At 35.5% G+C, this 18,001-nt stretch overlaps 1 protein-coding gene across 1 annotated transcript in view; it reads right to left on the bottom strand.

The window, feature by feature from the left end:
• The window catches only part of PEX7 (peroxisomal biogenesis factor 7), a 90,337-nt gene that overhangs the window by 28,481 nt on the left and 43,855 nt on the right, over positions 1-18,001 (bottom strand). Inside the window, exon 8 of the mRNA XM_030809752.1 lies at positions 15,822-15,877. Within this exon, the coding sequence (XP_030665612.1) occupies positions 15,822-15,877 (56 nt within the window). The remainder of the gene's footprint in view (positions 1-15,821; positions 15,878-18,001) is intronic.

The raw sequence follows: 18,001 nt of genomic DNA, 5'->3' as shown, positions 1-18,001 counted from the left end.
AAACGATCATTTGAAGCTGCGTGGCAGCTCATATTCAGCCACATTTCTTATCTGTTTACTCTGACTGACCTTTTTTTGTTGGTAAGGGGGACTAGGCAAAGTTGAAATGAAAGGTTTGTGAGGCAGAGTACATATTCAACTATACTATCTGTTTACTTTGGCTGACCTTTTTTTAAGGGGAAGGGGAAGAAAGAGAAGTATCTGCCTGTGGAAATCTCTGTGCTAATAAACATAAGGATCAAAAAAGCCCATCAGCCACACCAAAGTTAAGACACTTACTAGATAAGGGCAAATCCCATGAGAGTATCTGTGACAAAAGGTATTTCTGCATCCTCTGCTTTAAGATTTTAAGTTTACTACAATCCAATTAAAGATCATTTTCCCACTTAACACAATATAATAAAGCTAGTCATCTTATTCTACAATTAAACTAATACCATTAAATAATAACATTAACTAGAAGGTATTTTAGGGTCTTATTTTGCATGAGTAAATACAAGTTTGCTTTTTTCTCAAATGTTTTTATTTTGAAAATTATCAACCCACAGTAAACCTCAAAGAATAAAATGAACACCCATATGTCCTTTGTCTAGTTTACCAACTGTTAAAATTTTGCCACATTTGTTTTATCTTTCTCTCTTTACACATATGATATGAAGGAATATTTTTGCTGAACCATTTAAAAATAAACTGCAGACATCATAATTTGTCTTTGTCATTTTGCTGGTTTTCAGCAACTTTGATCAGAAATATAAGAACATATTTACAGTGACATGACAACAAGTACAAAGTCTGAAGAATATATATGGGAATAAAAAATAAAATTCTGAATGCCAGATATGGGCCAGGCTCTATGGGAACAGCCTTGCATATATTGATATTTAAATCTCGTAGCAGTACATCTTATGACTGAGGAAACAAAGGCTCAGGGGGGTTAAGTCACTTTGTAAGAGATTAAATGTAACTAAATTACATTAATTATATATTAATATACAACTAAATTATAATATAGCTAGTAATGGCAAATTCAGGATTTTAAGCTGTATCTCTTTTTCTATTACATCACGCTGCCTCCTTATGAAATAATTTTTTCAACAAATGTATGTAGGTAATACATAATAATTTAGGGGAAAATTTCTAAATAGGTTGAAATGAAGTGGTCACCTGGTAACAGGTTTTTTTTGTTTGTTTTTTTCAAAACATGGTCTCACTCTGTTGCCCAGGCAGGAGTACAATGGTGCAAACATGGCTCACTGCAGCTTCCATCTCCTGGGCTCAAGGGATCCTCCTGCCTCAGCACCCAAGTAGCTGAGATCACAGGTGTATGCCACCATACCTGGCTAATGTTTTAATTTTGTAGAGGTGGGGTCTCACCATGTTGTCCAGGCTGGTCTCGAATTCCTGGGCTCAAGAAATTTTCCCGCCTTGGCCTCCCAAAGTGCTAGGAATACAGGCATAAGCCACTGTGCCCAGCCCCTCTGGTAATAGATTTGAATCAAATGCCCAGACATATTCAACTTTGTATGGTGACCACTGTCCTGGTTCACGCTGCACCATATTCACTAGGTTCACTCTCCTACTTCACCTTCACAGTGCAATGAAAATTCCTATTCACAAAGCTCCTCAGTGGCTGTAAGCAATATAATTATGTTACTAATGTAATGCTAGGTAAGGCATGAATGATTAATATCTAACTCTCCCTAAAGTACTTACATTTAAAAATGGGAAACGTTATTACTACTAGTATTCTCATTTAAAACGTCTGCTATTTTTTTGAGCTCTTATTATGTGCCAGAGTATTTACAGATACTACTTCATTTAATCCTCTGAACATCCCAGCAAGGTAGATCACAGTATCATTTCCCATATTTCACAACTAGTAAACACAGAAGTCAGCTTTTCACTTCAAGTATGACTCACTCAAAGGTCTACATGCTCACCCCACTACATAACAGATGTCTCATCTCTAGAACGTTCCTAAGTATCTCCAAAGAACAAGGATGTGGAAGGACAGAGTTGATTCTAGATAACTTCCTATCCCCAATTCGTACTTCTCTTTCACCTCCAAGGAGCAGAGGACAACAAAAGGCTAGATGGGGCTGCTTGCTCTTGCTGCTGTAAAATAAAATTACCTCACTCTTGAAGACTAGAGTGCTGAAACGGCCTCAAGCTCAAGGAGACAGCCTTCTGTCACCATCCATTCTAGCCTTAATAATGATAAAAGTAGCAAACACTTACATAGTACTTACTATGTGCCAGCATTTGTGTATATTAGCTCTTCTAACCATCACAACAATCCCATGTGGTGGGTACTACTAGCATCTCCATTTATAGGGATGGGGAAACTGAGCCATCAAGTTTTAAAATAACTTGCTCAAGTTTATACGGCTAGTAGAAGGCAGTCTGGCTCCAAAGTCTGTGGTCCTACTAAGTTACCTGGGAATGTGCCAACCCATAATTACTCCACTGAATATATATCTTCCAGTACTCCCTATTTACATTTGTGACTACATATGTCCCATGATACCAACAAAACTGACAGGCTTAGGGTTCTCCTAGGTGTGTTACTACTTGTCTCCAAGCCTTCATTTTTATCATTTCCTCAAAAAGACATTCCAAACTGTCTATTACAATGGCTGACAGATAACAGACATTCTGTAAATATGCCTGAATTTTAAAGCAGAGTACAGTTGTACAATTTTGTCACCAAAAAGTAGCTTAACAGTTGAGTTGGAAACATTAATGTTGCTGACATAGGCAGAGAGAGACTCACATCACGCAAACTGTGGCTGAATAGAGTCTGATAACACTGAAATTAAAATTCACTTTACATTTTTCTTGCCCCCAAATCCATATGTCTAAAAAAATTAAGTGCTTGGTTTGGCTTATTATTATCAAAGGCCATTAAGACCACTGATAAAAAAGTTTTAAAGGTTATAATATTTATAAAAGTATCATGAAACTGGAGTGTTACTCTGAGGCTAAACTGTCATTTTAGCTTTATCAATTAAAATCTTCAAATATCTGAGAATTTGCTACAATGTGGAAGACATGGAATGCTGCTCTTTCTAATGAAAAAAACCATGAATTATAACAGCGTTTACTTTTGTTTGGTTGTCACACATACCTGGGTTTGCTGATTTCTGTTTATGAAATGATCTACTTGGTATGAAACCAAAAACAAGCATTCACAACTCAAATAATGCTTATGCACGGTTGGCACAACAAATGTGGCTTGGCAGGAAGAGAAGTTAACTAACTTAAGGGACAGTATATAGGAAAAAGATAATATGCTAAAATCTATGATGATAACATTCATGGAAGAATAGAAATAATCTACTATGAAACATTTTAACTTTAGTATTATCTTGAGTGAAGTTTACAAAGAATCAAGATGTATTTTGATAGACTGTACTGTCCACCAGCTGAAGGGAGTTCTGATATTCTTCATATAAGTTGAAGTTTTTATTTAACATAAACCATACTAAATAATTTCCAATGCTATGTTATATATCACTTCTTAGATCTTCATTAGTTATTCTGTGAAATGTAATGAGCTACTATAGACATAAAGGTCTTAAAGCATCTATTATATTTGGTAAATAGCAACATAAAATAGAAATATGAAACTTACATTTTCTAAAATATCTACCATATCATCAGTTTTGATATAACACCCACCATATAAACAATTTTTAAATTAAATTTGAAAAATTTACAAACCTAAATATAACAATGGGCAACTAATTAAAAACTTATATTTAAAAAGCTTGTGTTACAAATATTAGCCATCCAGAGAATCTAAAGGTAGTATCTGTACAGTTATCAGTCCTAAAAATTAAACAGGTTACTGCTGGTCTTATATCTGAAATCTTTTTCTTCTTGTTAAAATGGTTTTCTGACACTAAAAATATCATCAATCCAATCAGATTTAAAATTCTTCAGAGGATAAATTTAACTCATATCACATGGAGTAAAAATCCACCAAAAACGCACCTTTTCTGACCTTTCCAATCAGTGATCACCACATTCAAATAATGAGACTAGACTCACACAGGCATTAGAATGATTAAAGTCTTATTCTTGACATGTGTTGAGAATTACAAATATACATACATGTAATACAGTCAAAAGTGAAGGGTTTTCAAATGATTTTGGCTTCCTTTTCTATTTATTTTCCTTGTTACAAGAAAGTCTTCAATAATCCTGTATTGGAATATGCAATCACTAGCCTCCAGTTACATTTAGTATGGAGGTGAAACAGTAATTTAGTAGCTACAACGTATGTTAAAATTAAAATTGTATTTCTAAAAAAAATGATGTTGCGTCTATATACTGCCTGTGAAGCAATGCTCCACTTCGTACTGGGAAAATGTTTACCAATTTTTCAAGAAAAAGGAGAATTCCAGGTTTTTGGCTTGTTTGAATAGGGATAAGGTTCCCATTAACTGAGATAAGTAACACAGATAAACAAGCAAAGGAGTTCAGTGTGAGATTCCTGCTTGGACACTCAGGTGCCTGTGTCCAGAAACAGCTGAATATGCAGGCCTAAGGCTCTCAAGAAAGGCCAGACCTGACACAGAGGCTGGAAATTATCATCTAGAATGGGCATGTAAAAAAAGTTCTAAACCAAAGGAAGACGATCAAGTTTAAGGGGAAGAGCAGGAGACTGATTCTATGGTGAACCCTAAGAAGGAAGGGTCAGAGGAGAGTAAGAAAAACAAATAAATGAAAAAGAACATGGAATCCCTAGGATAAGGAGTTTCCAGAAGGGAAGGTATGATAGACAGTGTTAAACAGAAAAAGGTTCAGCATGACAAATGCTGACAAGTGGACTGGATTTGGTTGTACAGAGGTCGCTAGTGGCTTTTGCCAGAGCAATTTCAGTAAAGAAGGAGGGACTGAAGCCAGTTGTGCCATTAGGAAGAACCATAAGTGCCTATGCCAATAAGCTTTCAAAGGTCTACAAAAATGCCTGAGAGCTGAACATTTAAACTTTTAAAATAATTAAATTTAAAATTAATAAATTAACATTACTAATTGATAAACCTGGCACTCAGAAACATTTCATTCCACTTGGAAACAATTTCTAGGCTAGGGTTGTTTCTTTTTTACTTCACATTAATTCCTTAGCAAGCATAATGATTGCCAAGAAATCATAATCAATCATAAGTGAGTTACTCAATCCAAATCACTTCAAAAGCAAAAGCCACAAATCTTTTCAAAATAATTAACCCTATTTAATCAGTGATGTGGATCCATTTTAAAGGTTCAAGTGATCCGGAGTAAGACTTCCAACACAGAGTACCCTGGGACAGTGAAGACCTTAAAACGGCCCTGGTGAATGGAAGTTTATGGGGACACTAAAAGCTCGGCTAAGAAAAAAAGAGAGATGTAAGGGAGGAGTTAAAGGCAAATGCAGGATGAAGGAAAATGTTACAGGCTGAGGAAAAAGTCACTAGAGAGTTGGAGACTAAAGATATAGAGAGATATGGAGGGAGAAGAGGTCACTTCACGGCGTAAAGTCCTGAAGAAAACAAGTATGAGGGATCAACAGCACGCATGTCTAAGGGTTCTAAATAACAGGAGGAATGAAGAGGTACAGATCTAGAGAAAATCAGCAGGCCTAGCTTAGAAATTAAGATAATTTGTGCTTGAGTCCCACAATTATTATTATTATTATTTTAAATGTAAGATCTTTTGCTGAATGTGAGGGAATAGGGTTGGAAAGATGGCTTTAGAAGAGAGGCAAAGGGCCAGGTGCAGTGGCTCACGCCTATAATCCCAGCACTTTGTGAGGCTGTGGTGGGCAGATCACTTGAGGTTAGGAGTTCGAGACCAGCCTGGCCAACATGGTAAAACCCCATCTCTACTAAACATACAAAGATTAGCTGGGTGTGGTGGTATGTGCCTGTAGTCCCAGATAGTCAGGAGGCTAAGGTGGGAGAATCGCTTGAACCCTGGAGGTAGAGGTTACAAAGAGACAAGATCGCACAACTGTACTGCAGCCTGGGTGAAAGAGCGAGACTGTCTAAAAAAAAAAAAAAAAGAAGAAGAAGAAGAAGAAGAGAGGGAAAAGCAGTTAAGAATTATCACAGTATTTTCAAGAATGTCTTCTCATATAATTCTTGTAATCACCCTGTGAGCTTGTGAGCACAGATATCACTAGTTGCAATATTACATATTAATAAAAGAAATCTGGACTCTAAGTTATGCAGGATCATTGCTTTCAAATATCTTTTTAACTTTATGTTTAACTTATGTTAAAGATCTCCTATTATTGAACTATAAATCTCAATTTTTCCAAGTGCTTACAAATATAGCTACAACACCTTTCATCTGGTCTCAGGACCATGACCTAAGTCACGTCCCTCCCCAGGGGCACTAAATATCTATCCCCCACTCCCTGTCCTTGCTCAGGACTCAGCACTTAACAATGGAGAGAAAAGTAAGACTCAGAGTCAAAAACTATGATGATTCTGAGCATCGTTTGATACTCCCAAGATTTTCAGAAATGTAGTTCACATCCAGTCTTAACAAACATTCCTGAGACAAACTTACATCTACAAAAGCAAGGCATTTTCCCACAGGGTATTTAGGGGTACTTAAATACATAAAACAGGGAGTGGTCAGTCAGTAGGATTAAAATCATAATGACAATTCTGAGAAGAAAGTCTCAGTAGTCATTAGATTTTTCTCTTTAATCAGAAACAAAGCAATGAAATGGATTTAAGATGTCCCAATTAAAACTGTTAAGAATATCAAATATGAGATCACCAAAAGATTAATGTCTCATCTCAGTTTATGCCTTCTTGCTTCAAATGCCAGAAAGGTGTTCGAATTCCAAGAACTAGATCCTATATGTGGAAATCTTTTTGAACCCGTGAGTGACAATATGTAAGAGAAGATTCCACGTTCTCTCTTCATCCTGCTTTATCTATCTGGTGGATCTGACATTACTGGCCATTCACACCTTGTTGAAAGCCCCTCCTCCCACAGCTTCTGTGACTATTGCATGCTCTAAGGTTGCCTCCTGTTCCTGCTGGACTGCTCCTTCCTGCTTTCCAACATTAATTCCCTCCTGGAGGCTTATTCATTCTTATGGACTGAATTATCAGTAAGCTAATGGTGTCCAAATCTACACGCACAGCGTTAACCTCCAGCCAATGATCTAGCTCCACAGTTCCAGTTTCTTCCTTTCTGTTGTGTTGCCATTCGTTGGTTCCCAAGCTGAAAACTCTATAATTATTTTATATAGAATACTAAAAACAAACAAACAAAAGCCTGGTTACAGTACACTTTTGAGAGCTGGGAGCCTCCATGTGATTACGCTTCCCAGCTATCTGCCTGCTTGTATTGAATGAATCAAGAAAACCAAGTTAAGGCATGAAATACATCTCAAGGCATTGTTGTAATTTATTCTATTAGAAGTACATTTTATACAAACAAAGTTACATAGACTGGGCCATATCTAATATGGACTCAGAAGTGAGGAGAGAGGAGATTTGGGTAGTCTAGGCAATGAGGCCATGTAAATCCAAACTGTTACTGTATTCTTACAAAAACCAATACAGAACAACAAAGAGAACAAATAAAACTACACAAACCTCAGGTCTTCCACACATCCAAACTTCAAATTAACTGTAAGAAGAAAAATCAAAACAGAATCCCTATGAGCTCTCTTCCTTGTTCCAGCTGCAAGCCTGTGTGAATGGCAAGGACAGTTTGGGGAACACTGAGTGGTACAGAGAGGGCAGGAGCTAGGATTAGGTCTAACGCTGACCTAAAACCATCATGAGAAAGAGAAAGTGCATCCTATGAGTGAAAATACTGGAAAAAGGCATATGCAGATTTTAAAGTACACTGGACACAGGGAGGTGATCTTGGAAAGTTGATAGTTTAGGGGGGAAAGATAATTAAAAGGAAGGAAAGGTGCCAACCTCAAACCATCAACCTTGTCCATAGATACAAAGAGACAAAAAAGTCTTTATTTATTTTTAAAAACACACACATACACAAATAAATGGTTACAAGAATTCCAACAATTCACCTGACAAAAACTTCCCTCAAAAAAAAAAAAAAAAGAAAAAAACAACAGTGAAGTAGAAAACCGTAACATATTCTAAACTGAATCAAATATCTTCAAGCAAGCATTTAGGGACATGGAAGAAAAAACACAACAAAACCCTTGATCAGGAACTCAAAAACAAAGAAAAGAAGTGGACAAAAACAGAAAGAACTGAAACAGACCTGACTGAACTTAAGAAAGAAACACAAGAAAAAAGGCAAAATCATTTCACAAATAAACACAGAATTCCATTGGGGCCCAAGAAGAGCAGATTCACACAAAAACATAATAAGGGCATTGAGGACAGCAGAAAAACAACCAAAAGAATGAAAATGAGATAAAGAAATAAAGAAGGAAAATGTATCAGACAGAAAGTACCTGATAGAGAAGACAGGTAAAGGAGAGTCCTTTTATACATAATGGGAGTTCCACAGACAATAAAACAATTAAGTAGAACTATTATTTAAAATTATAATCCAAAAAACTTTCTGGGAATAAAAGAAGACCCGAATCTATATACTTACAGAGCTCACTGAGCCTGTAGCAAGAAAAACTGAAATGCAACAAGAGTTCTTCTTCCCCAGGGTCTCGAGGAGGAGGGAAAGGGTTGATGGTTGGGGTGGGGGTGGTACCAAACAACTTACAAGTACAAGAGAGTTAGACTGGCATCAGAATTCTCAAAAATGACATAGTAAGCAAGGTAAAAACATAGTAGCATTTTCAAAAACCTCAAAGAAAGAAATGTAAATCAAGCGTTTATATTCAGCTAAACTATCCTCCAAGTAGGAAAGCTACAGAAAAATAGTTTTAAACATACGAGAGTTCGTGAGAATTCTATGCCCATCAGTCCCTCTTGAGAAATCTATGGCATTTCCTCAAGATAAACTGTATCAGATAATGGGGGAAACTTAGGAATAAAAAATTGATAATGAGCACTTAATATATTTAATTATACATTTAAGACTAAAACAAAGGTAGAAACTAAGTAAAAATATATCATACGATATGTGCTATATGTTACATGTTGCATGTTCTAACAAAGCATAAATGAAACAAAATTGATGGAAAAAGGAAAAATAAAAAGCAAAAGTAGAACAAGTTCACTGGTTATTATATAAGAAATAGGTGGGATTTCACAAAAATATAATGAAAAACTCACAACCAGGCAATAAATGGTTAATTTTTTAAAGAAAACTTATGAAGGCATTTAACAAGTTGTAACACCAAAGGCAACCACTAAAACACATAAAAACTTACCTAAATGTCAAAAACATTTTAAGTCAAAGAAAAAAAAACACAACAAAAAAACACATCACACACAGAAACATAGCAAACAAAATACAAATAATAATAACATAAAATATGACACATTCGATGCTAAACATTTTTATCAAGAAATATGAAAGAGTTAAACTTACATATTCTAATGAAAAGACTATTTGTTCACTAAGCGAGATCCTAATATACGCTCTATACAAAAACATACCTAGAACAAAATGGTTCAACAAAATTGTTTCAAGATAAAGGTATGGGGGTTCAACATATGCAAATCAATAAACGTAACCCATCACATAAACAGAACCAATGACAAAAACCCCATGATTATCTCAATAGATGCACAAAAGGCTTTCGACAAAATTCAACACCCTTCATGCTAAAAACTCTCAATAAACTAGGTATTGAAGGAACATATCTCAAAATAATAAGAGCTACTTATGACAAACCCACAGCCAATATCATACTGAATGGGCAAGAGCTGGAACCATTCCCTTTGAAACCGGCACAAGACAAGGATGCCCTCTCTCTCACCTCTCCTATTCAACATAGTATTGGAAGTTCTGGCCAGGGCAATCAGGCAAGAGAAAGGAATAAAGCGTATTCAAATAGGAAGAGAGGAAGTCAAATCATCTGTGTTTGCAGATGACATGACTGTATATTTAAGAAAGCCCCATCGTCTCAGCCCAAAATCTTCTTAAGCTGATAAGCAACTTCAGCAAAGTCTCAGGATACAAAATCAATGTGCAAAAATCACAAGCATTCCTATGCACCAATAATAGACAAAAAGAGAGTCAAATCATGAGTGAACTCTCATTCACAAACGCAACAAAGGGAATAAAATACCTAGGAATCCAACTTACAAGGGATGTGAAGGACCTCTTCAAGGAGAACTACAAACCACTGCTCAAGGAAGTAAGAAAGGACACAAACAAATGGAAAAACAATCCATGCTCATGGATAGGAAGAACCAATATCATGAAAGTGGCCATACCACCCAAAGTAATTTATAGATTCAATGCTATCCCCATCAAGCTACCATTGACTTTCTTAACAGAATTAGAAAAAAACTACTTTAAATTTCATATGGAACCAAAAAAGAGCCCGTAAAGCCAAGACACTCCTACAAAGCTGGAGGCATCACGCTACCTGACTTCAAAGAATACTACAAGACTACAGTAATCAAAATAGCATGGTACTGGTACCAAAACAGATATATAGACCAATGGAACAGAACAGAGGCCTCAGAAATAACGCCACACATCTACAATCATCTGCTCTTTGACAAACCTGACAAAAACAAGCAATGGGGGAAGGTTTCCCTATTTAATAATTGGTTTTGGAAAAACTGGTTAGCCATATGCAGAAAACTGAAACTGGACCCCTTCCTTACACCTTACACAAAAATTAACTCAAGATGGATTAAAGACTTAAATGTAAAACCCAAAACCATAAAAACCCTAGAAGAAAACCTAGGCAATACCATTCAGGACATAGGCATGGGCAAAGACTTCATGACTAAAACACCAAAAGCAATGGCAACAAAAGCCAAAATTAACAAATGGGATCTAATTAAACTAAAGAGCTTCTGTACAGCAAAACAAACTATCATCAGAGTGAATAGGCAACCTACAGAACGGGAGAAAATTTTTGCAATCTATCCATCTCACAAAGGGCTAATATCCAGAATCAACAAGAAATAAACAACCCCATCAAAAAGTGGGTGAAGGATATGAAGAGACACTTCTCAAAAGAAGATAATAATGTGGCCAACAAACGTATGAAAAAAAGCTCACCATCACTGGTCATTAGAGAAACACAAATCAAAACCACAATGAGATACCACCTCACAACAGTTAGAATGGTGATCATTAAAAAGTCAAGAAATAACAGATGCTAGAGAGGATATGGAGAAATACGAAGGCTTTTACACTGTTGGTGTGAGTGTAAATTAGTTCAACCACTGTGGAAGACAGTGTGGTGATTCCTGAAGGATCTAGAACCAGAAATACCATTTGACTCAGCAATCCCATTACAGGGTATATACCCAAAGGATTATAAATCATTCTACAATAAAGACACACGCACACATATGTTTATTGCAGCACTGTTCACAACAGCAAAGACTTGGAACCAACCCAAATGCCCATCAATGATAGACTGAATAAGGAAAATGTGGCACATATACACCATGGAACCCTATACAGCCATAAAAAACGATGAGTTCAAGTCCTTTGCAGGGGCATGGATGAAGCTGGAAACCATCATTCTCAGCAAACTAACACAGGAACAGAAAACCAAACACTGCATGTTCTCACTCATAAGTGGGAGGTGAACAATGAGATCACATGGACACAGGGAGGGGAACATCACACATTGGGGCCTTTCGGGGGGTGGGGGACTAGAGGAGGGATAGTATTAGGAGAAATACCTAATGTAGATGACTGGTTGATGGGTGCAGAAAACCACCATAGCACATATATACCTATGTTAACAAACCTGCACATTCTGCACGTGCATCCCAGAACTTAAAGTATAATAAAAAAAATTTAATAAAAGAATTGAAAATATGATAAAACAAAAAAAATAAAGGTATGGGGAAAAGTATATCTGGAAAGTAAACAGTATGAAAGCGAGAGCAACGATTCTGATATGAGACAAGGCATAACTGAAACAAAAAGCATTAACTGTGACAAAGAAGGATATTCTTTAATGCTAAAAGTCTCAATTCACCATAATATCTACATACCAGAAACACAGCATCTGTTTCTATAAAATCAAAACTACAAAAGATGCAGGGAGATATAGAAGCCTGCTAATGATAGGAGATTTTAACATACCACTCTCAGTAACATACTATTCTCAGACTAAGTGGACCAATAATAAGAAAGGATACAGAAGGCCTAAACAACATAATCTGTAAGCTTATGATTATATACTGAACTTTACAGCCTGAAAATGGAGAATATACATTCCTCTCAACTGCAAATGAAACATTTGCAAAAACTGATCGTTTATTAGGTTCCACCTCCCCCACATTTCAATATGTTCCATAAAACAGAATGACTACAATAGTATTCTCTGATTTTAATGCAATAAAACTAGAAATTATTAACAAAATTTTTTAAGTTAAAAGGCATTTTCATATGGAAACGAAATAATTTCCTATTATACAACTCTTGGAAGAAAAGGCAAGTGTAAACGGAACTTACAAATTTTTTTAAATGATAATGAAAACATTATATATCAGAATCTATGGGCTATAGTTTGAATAATAACCAGAAAAAAAATTTATAGCCTTAAACACTTTATTAACAAAATGAAAGAATAAAAATAAATTCCCATCTCAAGAAGCTGAAAAAAAAGAACAAAAAGAAAGTACCAAAAACGAAATAATAAAAATAAGAGCAGTGATTAATAAAAAAAAAAAAGTAATTCTTTTTTTTTCTTTTTTGAGACAAGAGTTTTGCTCTTGCTGCCCAGGCTAGAGTGCAATGGCACGATCTCGGCTCACTGCAACCTCTGCCACCTGGGTTCAAGCAATTCTCCTGCCTCAGCCTCCCCAGTAGCAGGGATTACAGGCATGTGCCACCATGCCCAGCTAATTTTGTAATTTTAGTAGAGACGGGGTTTCGCCATGTTGGTCAGGCTGGTCTTGAACTCCTGACCTCAGGTGATCCACCCACCTCAGCCTCCCAAAGTGCTGGGATTACAGGCATGAGCCACTGCACCCAGCTGAGAAAAGTAGTTCTAATTAATAAATTAAAATTCTGCCTGCTGAAGAAAAATAACAAAATAAACATACCACTAGATATTCAAAGAACTCATAAAGACACAAAATCAGAAATAACAAGAGTAAAACAACCAATGAAAGAGAAGAAATCCTACAACATTCCTTTACAGACTTTTTTTTTTTTTTTTGAGGCAAAGTTTCACTCTGTCACCCAGGCTGGAGTGCAGTGGCATGATTTTAGCTCAATGCAATCTCCGCCTCCTGGGTTCAAGCAATTCCACCTCAGCCTCCCAAGTAGCTGGGATTACAGGCACCTGCCATCATGCCTGGCTAATTTTTCTATTTTTAGTAGAGACAGGTTTCACCATGTTGGCCAGGCTGGTCTCGAACCCTTAACCTCAGATGATCTGCCCACCTTGGCCTCCCAAAGTGCTGGGAATACAGGCATGAGCCACTGTGTCCACCCACTTTACAGACTCCTTTACAAATAAATTTGAAAACCTAAAAGCAAGGGACAATTTCCAAACTTGATCCCATTAGAGATACAAAGTTTAAACAGACTCATTTCCATAAAAGAAATGAAGTTATCAAGAAACTACTGCACAAAAAGCACCATGCTCCACTAGTTTTGCAGAGCAATCCTACCAAGGATTCAAAGACCAAATAGCCTCAATGCTGTACAAGTTGTTCCAGAGCTTTGGAAACAAAGGAAAATTTCTTAATTCTTTTTTATGAAGCAAGTAAAACACAGACACATAAAACAAAATGAAAAAAGGAAGAAAACTGCAACTAATATCACCTTTGAATATTGATGCAAACGCTTTAAATAAAATATTAGCAAACACAATTCAACACCATGGTGAGAAAATGATACACAAAGAACATGAGAGACTTACTCCAGGAATGCAAGGTTGGTTCAATCCATTAATATAGTACATCATAGCCATATCTCTAAGAAGAAAAATCATGATTATCTCCATAAATGCTGGGAAAAAAAGCCTTCAACAAAACTTAAGATCCATTCCTGATTAAAAAAAAAAAAAAACTCAAGAAAATAAGAATTCATGCATACTTTCTTAGTATGACAAACAAGTAAACGTATGTAATTTGCATTAAAGTCAGAATCTTATTTTTAATAGAGAAACACTAAAGGCATTTGTACTCATATCAGGAATCAAACATTCTCTATAAACTAGCACTGTATTAGTGGTATTTGTGGAGGGAATTTTAAGAAAAATCAATTAGAGGCAGCAGAATTGGAAATGAAGGTGTAGAACCACCTTTATTTGCAGGTGATAAGATCATACATCTGGAAAACCCTAATGAATCAATGATCTTTACATGGCAGAGAAACAGGTACTCTCAAACATTGCTGCTGAGTATCAAAATTGGCATATTCCTTACAGATGGGAATTCTGTAATATTTAAGAAAACTACATATGTTTACCTTTTAACTCAGCAATCCCACTTCTAGGAATACCAGATATTAATTCTCTAGTAACACAAAGCTATCATTCACTGTGGCACTGTTTATTTACAAAACATTGAAAACAAGCTAAATGTCCATAGATAGGAAGGTAGCCAAATAAACTATAGCACATCCACACAATGGTGTATTATGGAGAATGAGAATAATCTCTTTGATACAGAATGATTTCCAGGATATATTTTAGTGAAAAATGCAAAATTTAAAGGAGTATGTACCCAAAGTATCCCACTCTTTGTGTAAGAAAGGGGGAAATGAGAAAATATATATCCATCTATGTATATTAGCAAGACTAGTCACCTATAGACTATGGAACAGAATAAAACAGAAAGGCCGAGGAAATAGAAAGGGGGAAATGACACCTTTCTGAACTTTTGAAACCATGTCAATGTTTTGCCTAGACAAAATCAACAAGGATGGGAGGAAAACCCTAAAATTGAATACAAACAGAAACAAAGGAATCAAACTATGTTTCAAGTGAATAACATAACCACACTCTAACAGAGAAGAGGAGAATTAACCTAAGTAACTTCTGAATATAGTATTCGAACTAAAGACAAAAAAAAACTCTAAGCAAGTGCTGAGCTCTAATTAGTAAGATTGTTTTTTTCAAAGGTATGGCTTTGCAATTCTGCAACTACTTTCTAAGCATTACAGGGTTTAACACGTAAGAAAATATATTGTGAATAAAATGGAAGTCAAGAGTTACAAATTTGGAAAGGGAAAATAAATCCTGTGTGGTGTGGAACTGTAACTGGATGTATAAATAGAGACACACACCCACACACACCCTTATCTAGATATACATGCACATATATACACATACACGTTAATATATCTACATTCACAAAAAATCATACACTCATGTTCATTGTTTTTTCATCTAAGCAATCTTAGCCTTAAGACTCATATAATTAGACCTGAAGAAATGAAATTTCCAAATTTCTAAATCTAAATTTAGAATATATTGGCTATGTGATCTATAGTGCAGGAAAGTGTTACCATAGGAACATCTATTAGAAAAGTCGGCTTTTAAACAGAATAGCCAGGCTAATATTTGAAGGAAAAAATTTACTCATATATGTGACTAGATCATGAAAACAGGAAAAATATAATATTAATCCTAGTAAATATTTAAAGGTACCCATCTCAGATTATTTTCATGTTAGTAAGAGTAATCATATTGTCTTTTATAAAAGTTGCAAAGATGCAAATGTTACCTGGTATTTCACAATGAACTGTATTAAAAACCACTGTACCTTACAGTAAAATCATATGAGCAAGAGGCCAGCACAGAAGCATGAAATGGTGAAAACTACAAAAAAAAAAGAAAAAAAACCCTTTTTGAAGTCAGCTGTGATTATAACACTGCTTTCTATGATCATTCCATAAATATTATAATAAATTTAAGTTGAGTCAGAGCTGTCACTTAAAATTATGCTTTTTCAAAGCATATATGCTATAATTTGAGGCAAAAATCTCCTGGCCTTTTAAGTATCCATCTTCAGGAAAAATATTTTTACATTCTCCAAAGAAAATTATCCCTCGAGCTTTTTAGAACTCATTTAGAATAAAATATTCCCAAAATGTTGCTATTCTAGAAAAATTAAATACAATTTCATATTGGCTATCCAAAAATGATTCTTACAGGTCAGATGCAGCAGCTCACACCTGTAACCCCAGGACTTTGGGAGGCTGAGGAGGGCAGATCACCTCAGGTCAGGAGTTCGACACCAGCCTGGCCAATATGGTGAAACCCCGTCTCTACTAAAAATACAAAAATTAGCTGGGCATGGTGGCATATGCCTGTAATCTCAGCTTCTCGGGAAGCTGAAGCAGGTGAACTGCTTTAACCCAGAAGGTGGAGGTTGCAGTGAGCCGAGATCATGCCACTGCACTCCAGCCCGGGCGACAGAGAGAGACTCTGGCTCAAAAAAAACAAAAGCAAACAAAGTAACAAACAAAAATGATTCTTACAAATATAAGGGATTTAAGTATATAACAGTACAAATATATAATTATATAATTTACCAATTTTACAAATATATGATTGCTATAATCACAAGTTATCAAAATAAACATTTAAATGTTAAATAAAAACATCTTTAAGATATTTTTATGTTATTTGTATATTACAGCTAATGGAAAATGATATCAAGGATAAAAAGCAAATTTACAGACAAGTAACGTCTTCTAGATGAGTAAAAATATACTTAATAAGTTGACCTTTGCAATTATATTTCTTCAGTGTTTGTCTTACCAGCACTTTAATAGTTAAATATACATATATAACTACATTTGACCAGTGCTTAGTTTGCAAAGTACTTTCACTACATTACCTTATTTCATTCTCAGAATCACTCTGAAATATATATAGAGCATATTTTTCAACTGCTAAAACTTGTCCACATAAAATAAATTTTTATTAAAAAATAAAACAGAACACTGTGTCTCCTATGTTGCATTGCAGCCAGTGAAACTTAAAATATTAACTTAACTAAAAATTTAGAATTTTTGGCCAGGCACAGTGACTCAGCCTGTAATCCCAGCACTTTGGAAGGCTAAGGCAGGCGGATCACTTGAGATCAGGAGTTCAAGACCAGCCTGGCCAACACTGTGAAACCACATCTCCACTAAAAATAGAAAAAAATTAGCTGGGTATGGTGGCGCACACCTGTAGTCCCAGCTACTTAGGAGGCTGAGGCAGGAGAACTGCTTGAACCCAGGAGGCAGAGGTTGCAGTGAGCCAAGATCGTGCCTGGGTGACAGGGCAAGACTCCATCTCAAAAAAAAGAAAAAAAATTTAGAATTTTTAAAATAGTAGGGATAATGTAATTATCTTATCAAAATCATCAATAAGGTACTTTTTTGCCCTTAACGTAAAAAAAAAAAAAAAAAAAAAAAAGGATGAAATCAGGAGATGTCAGTTAATAAGATGCTTTCCACAGTCATTTAGCAGAACCTGCCTAAATGAAAGCCAAGAAACTAACCTAAGTCATCTTATAACCCAGATAAATTTACTGGGACCATCATTAAAAATTTACCTCATCCTCTGCTGTTCACAGAGTAGAAAACTTTCTATATCCCAGACATCTGTGAATGGTCATGTATGTTATCATGTTAGAAAAAAGAATTAACCATCTCTTTATACCTGTTTCAACAAAGAGACTCTCACTAATTAGAAACTTATAAAGAAGATAATACTAAAAGTGAATTACTATAGTTAAAAAAATAATGTTAAAGGAAATAACAGATTGGGGGTGAAAGAATGAGAAAAAGATCCTTATTTAACCTTAAGTATTGAATGTCTACATTGCCCAAATTCATTCAATAATTATTCAAATATTTTTATCTAATTTTAGCTTTCACTATTAATTAATTGGGTAACAAAAACACATATAAAAAAGAATTAGTAACTCCAATCCCTAAACCCAGAATA

The sequence above is a fragment of the Nomascus leucogenys genome, chromosome 3 (assembly GCF_006542625.1).
Source record: "Nomascus leucogenys isolate Asia chromosome 3, Asia_NLE_v1, whole genome shotgun sequence".
Taxonomy (NCBI): Eukaryota; Metazoa; Chordata; class Mammalia; order Primates; family Hylobatidae; genus Nomascus; species Nomascus leucogenys.
This window is presented reverse-complemented; position numbering and strand designations above follow the sequence as displayed.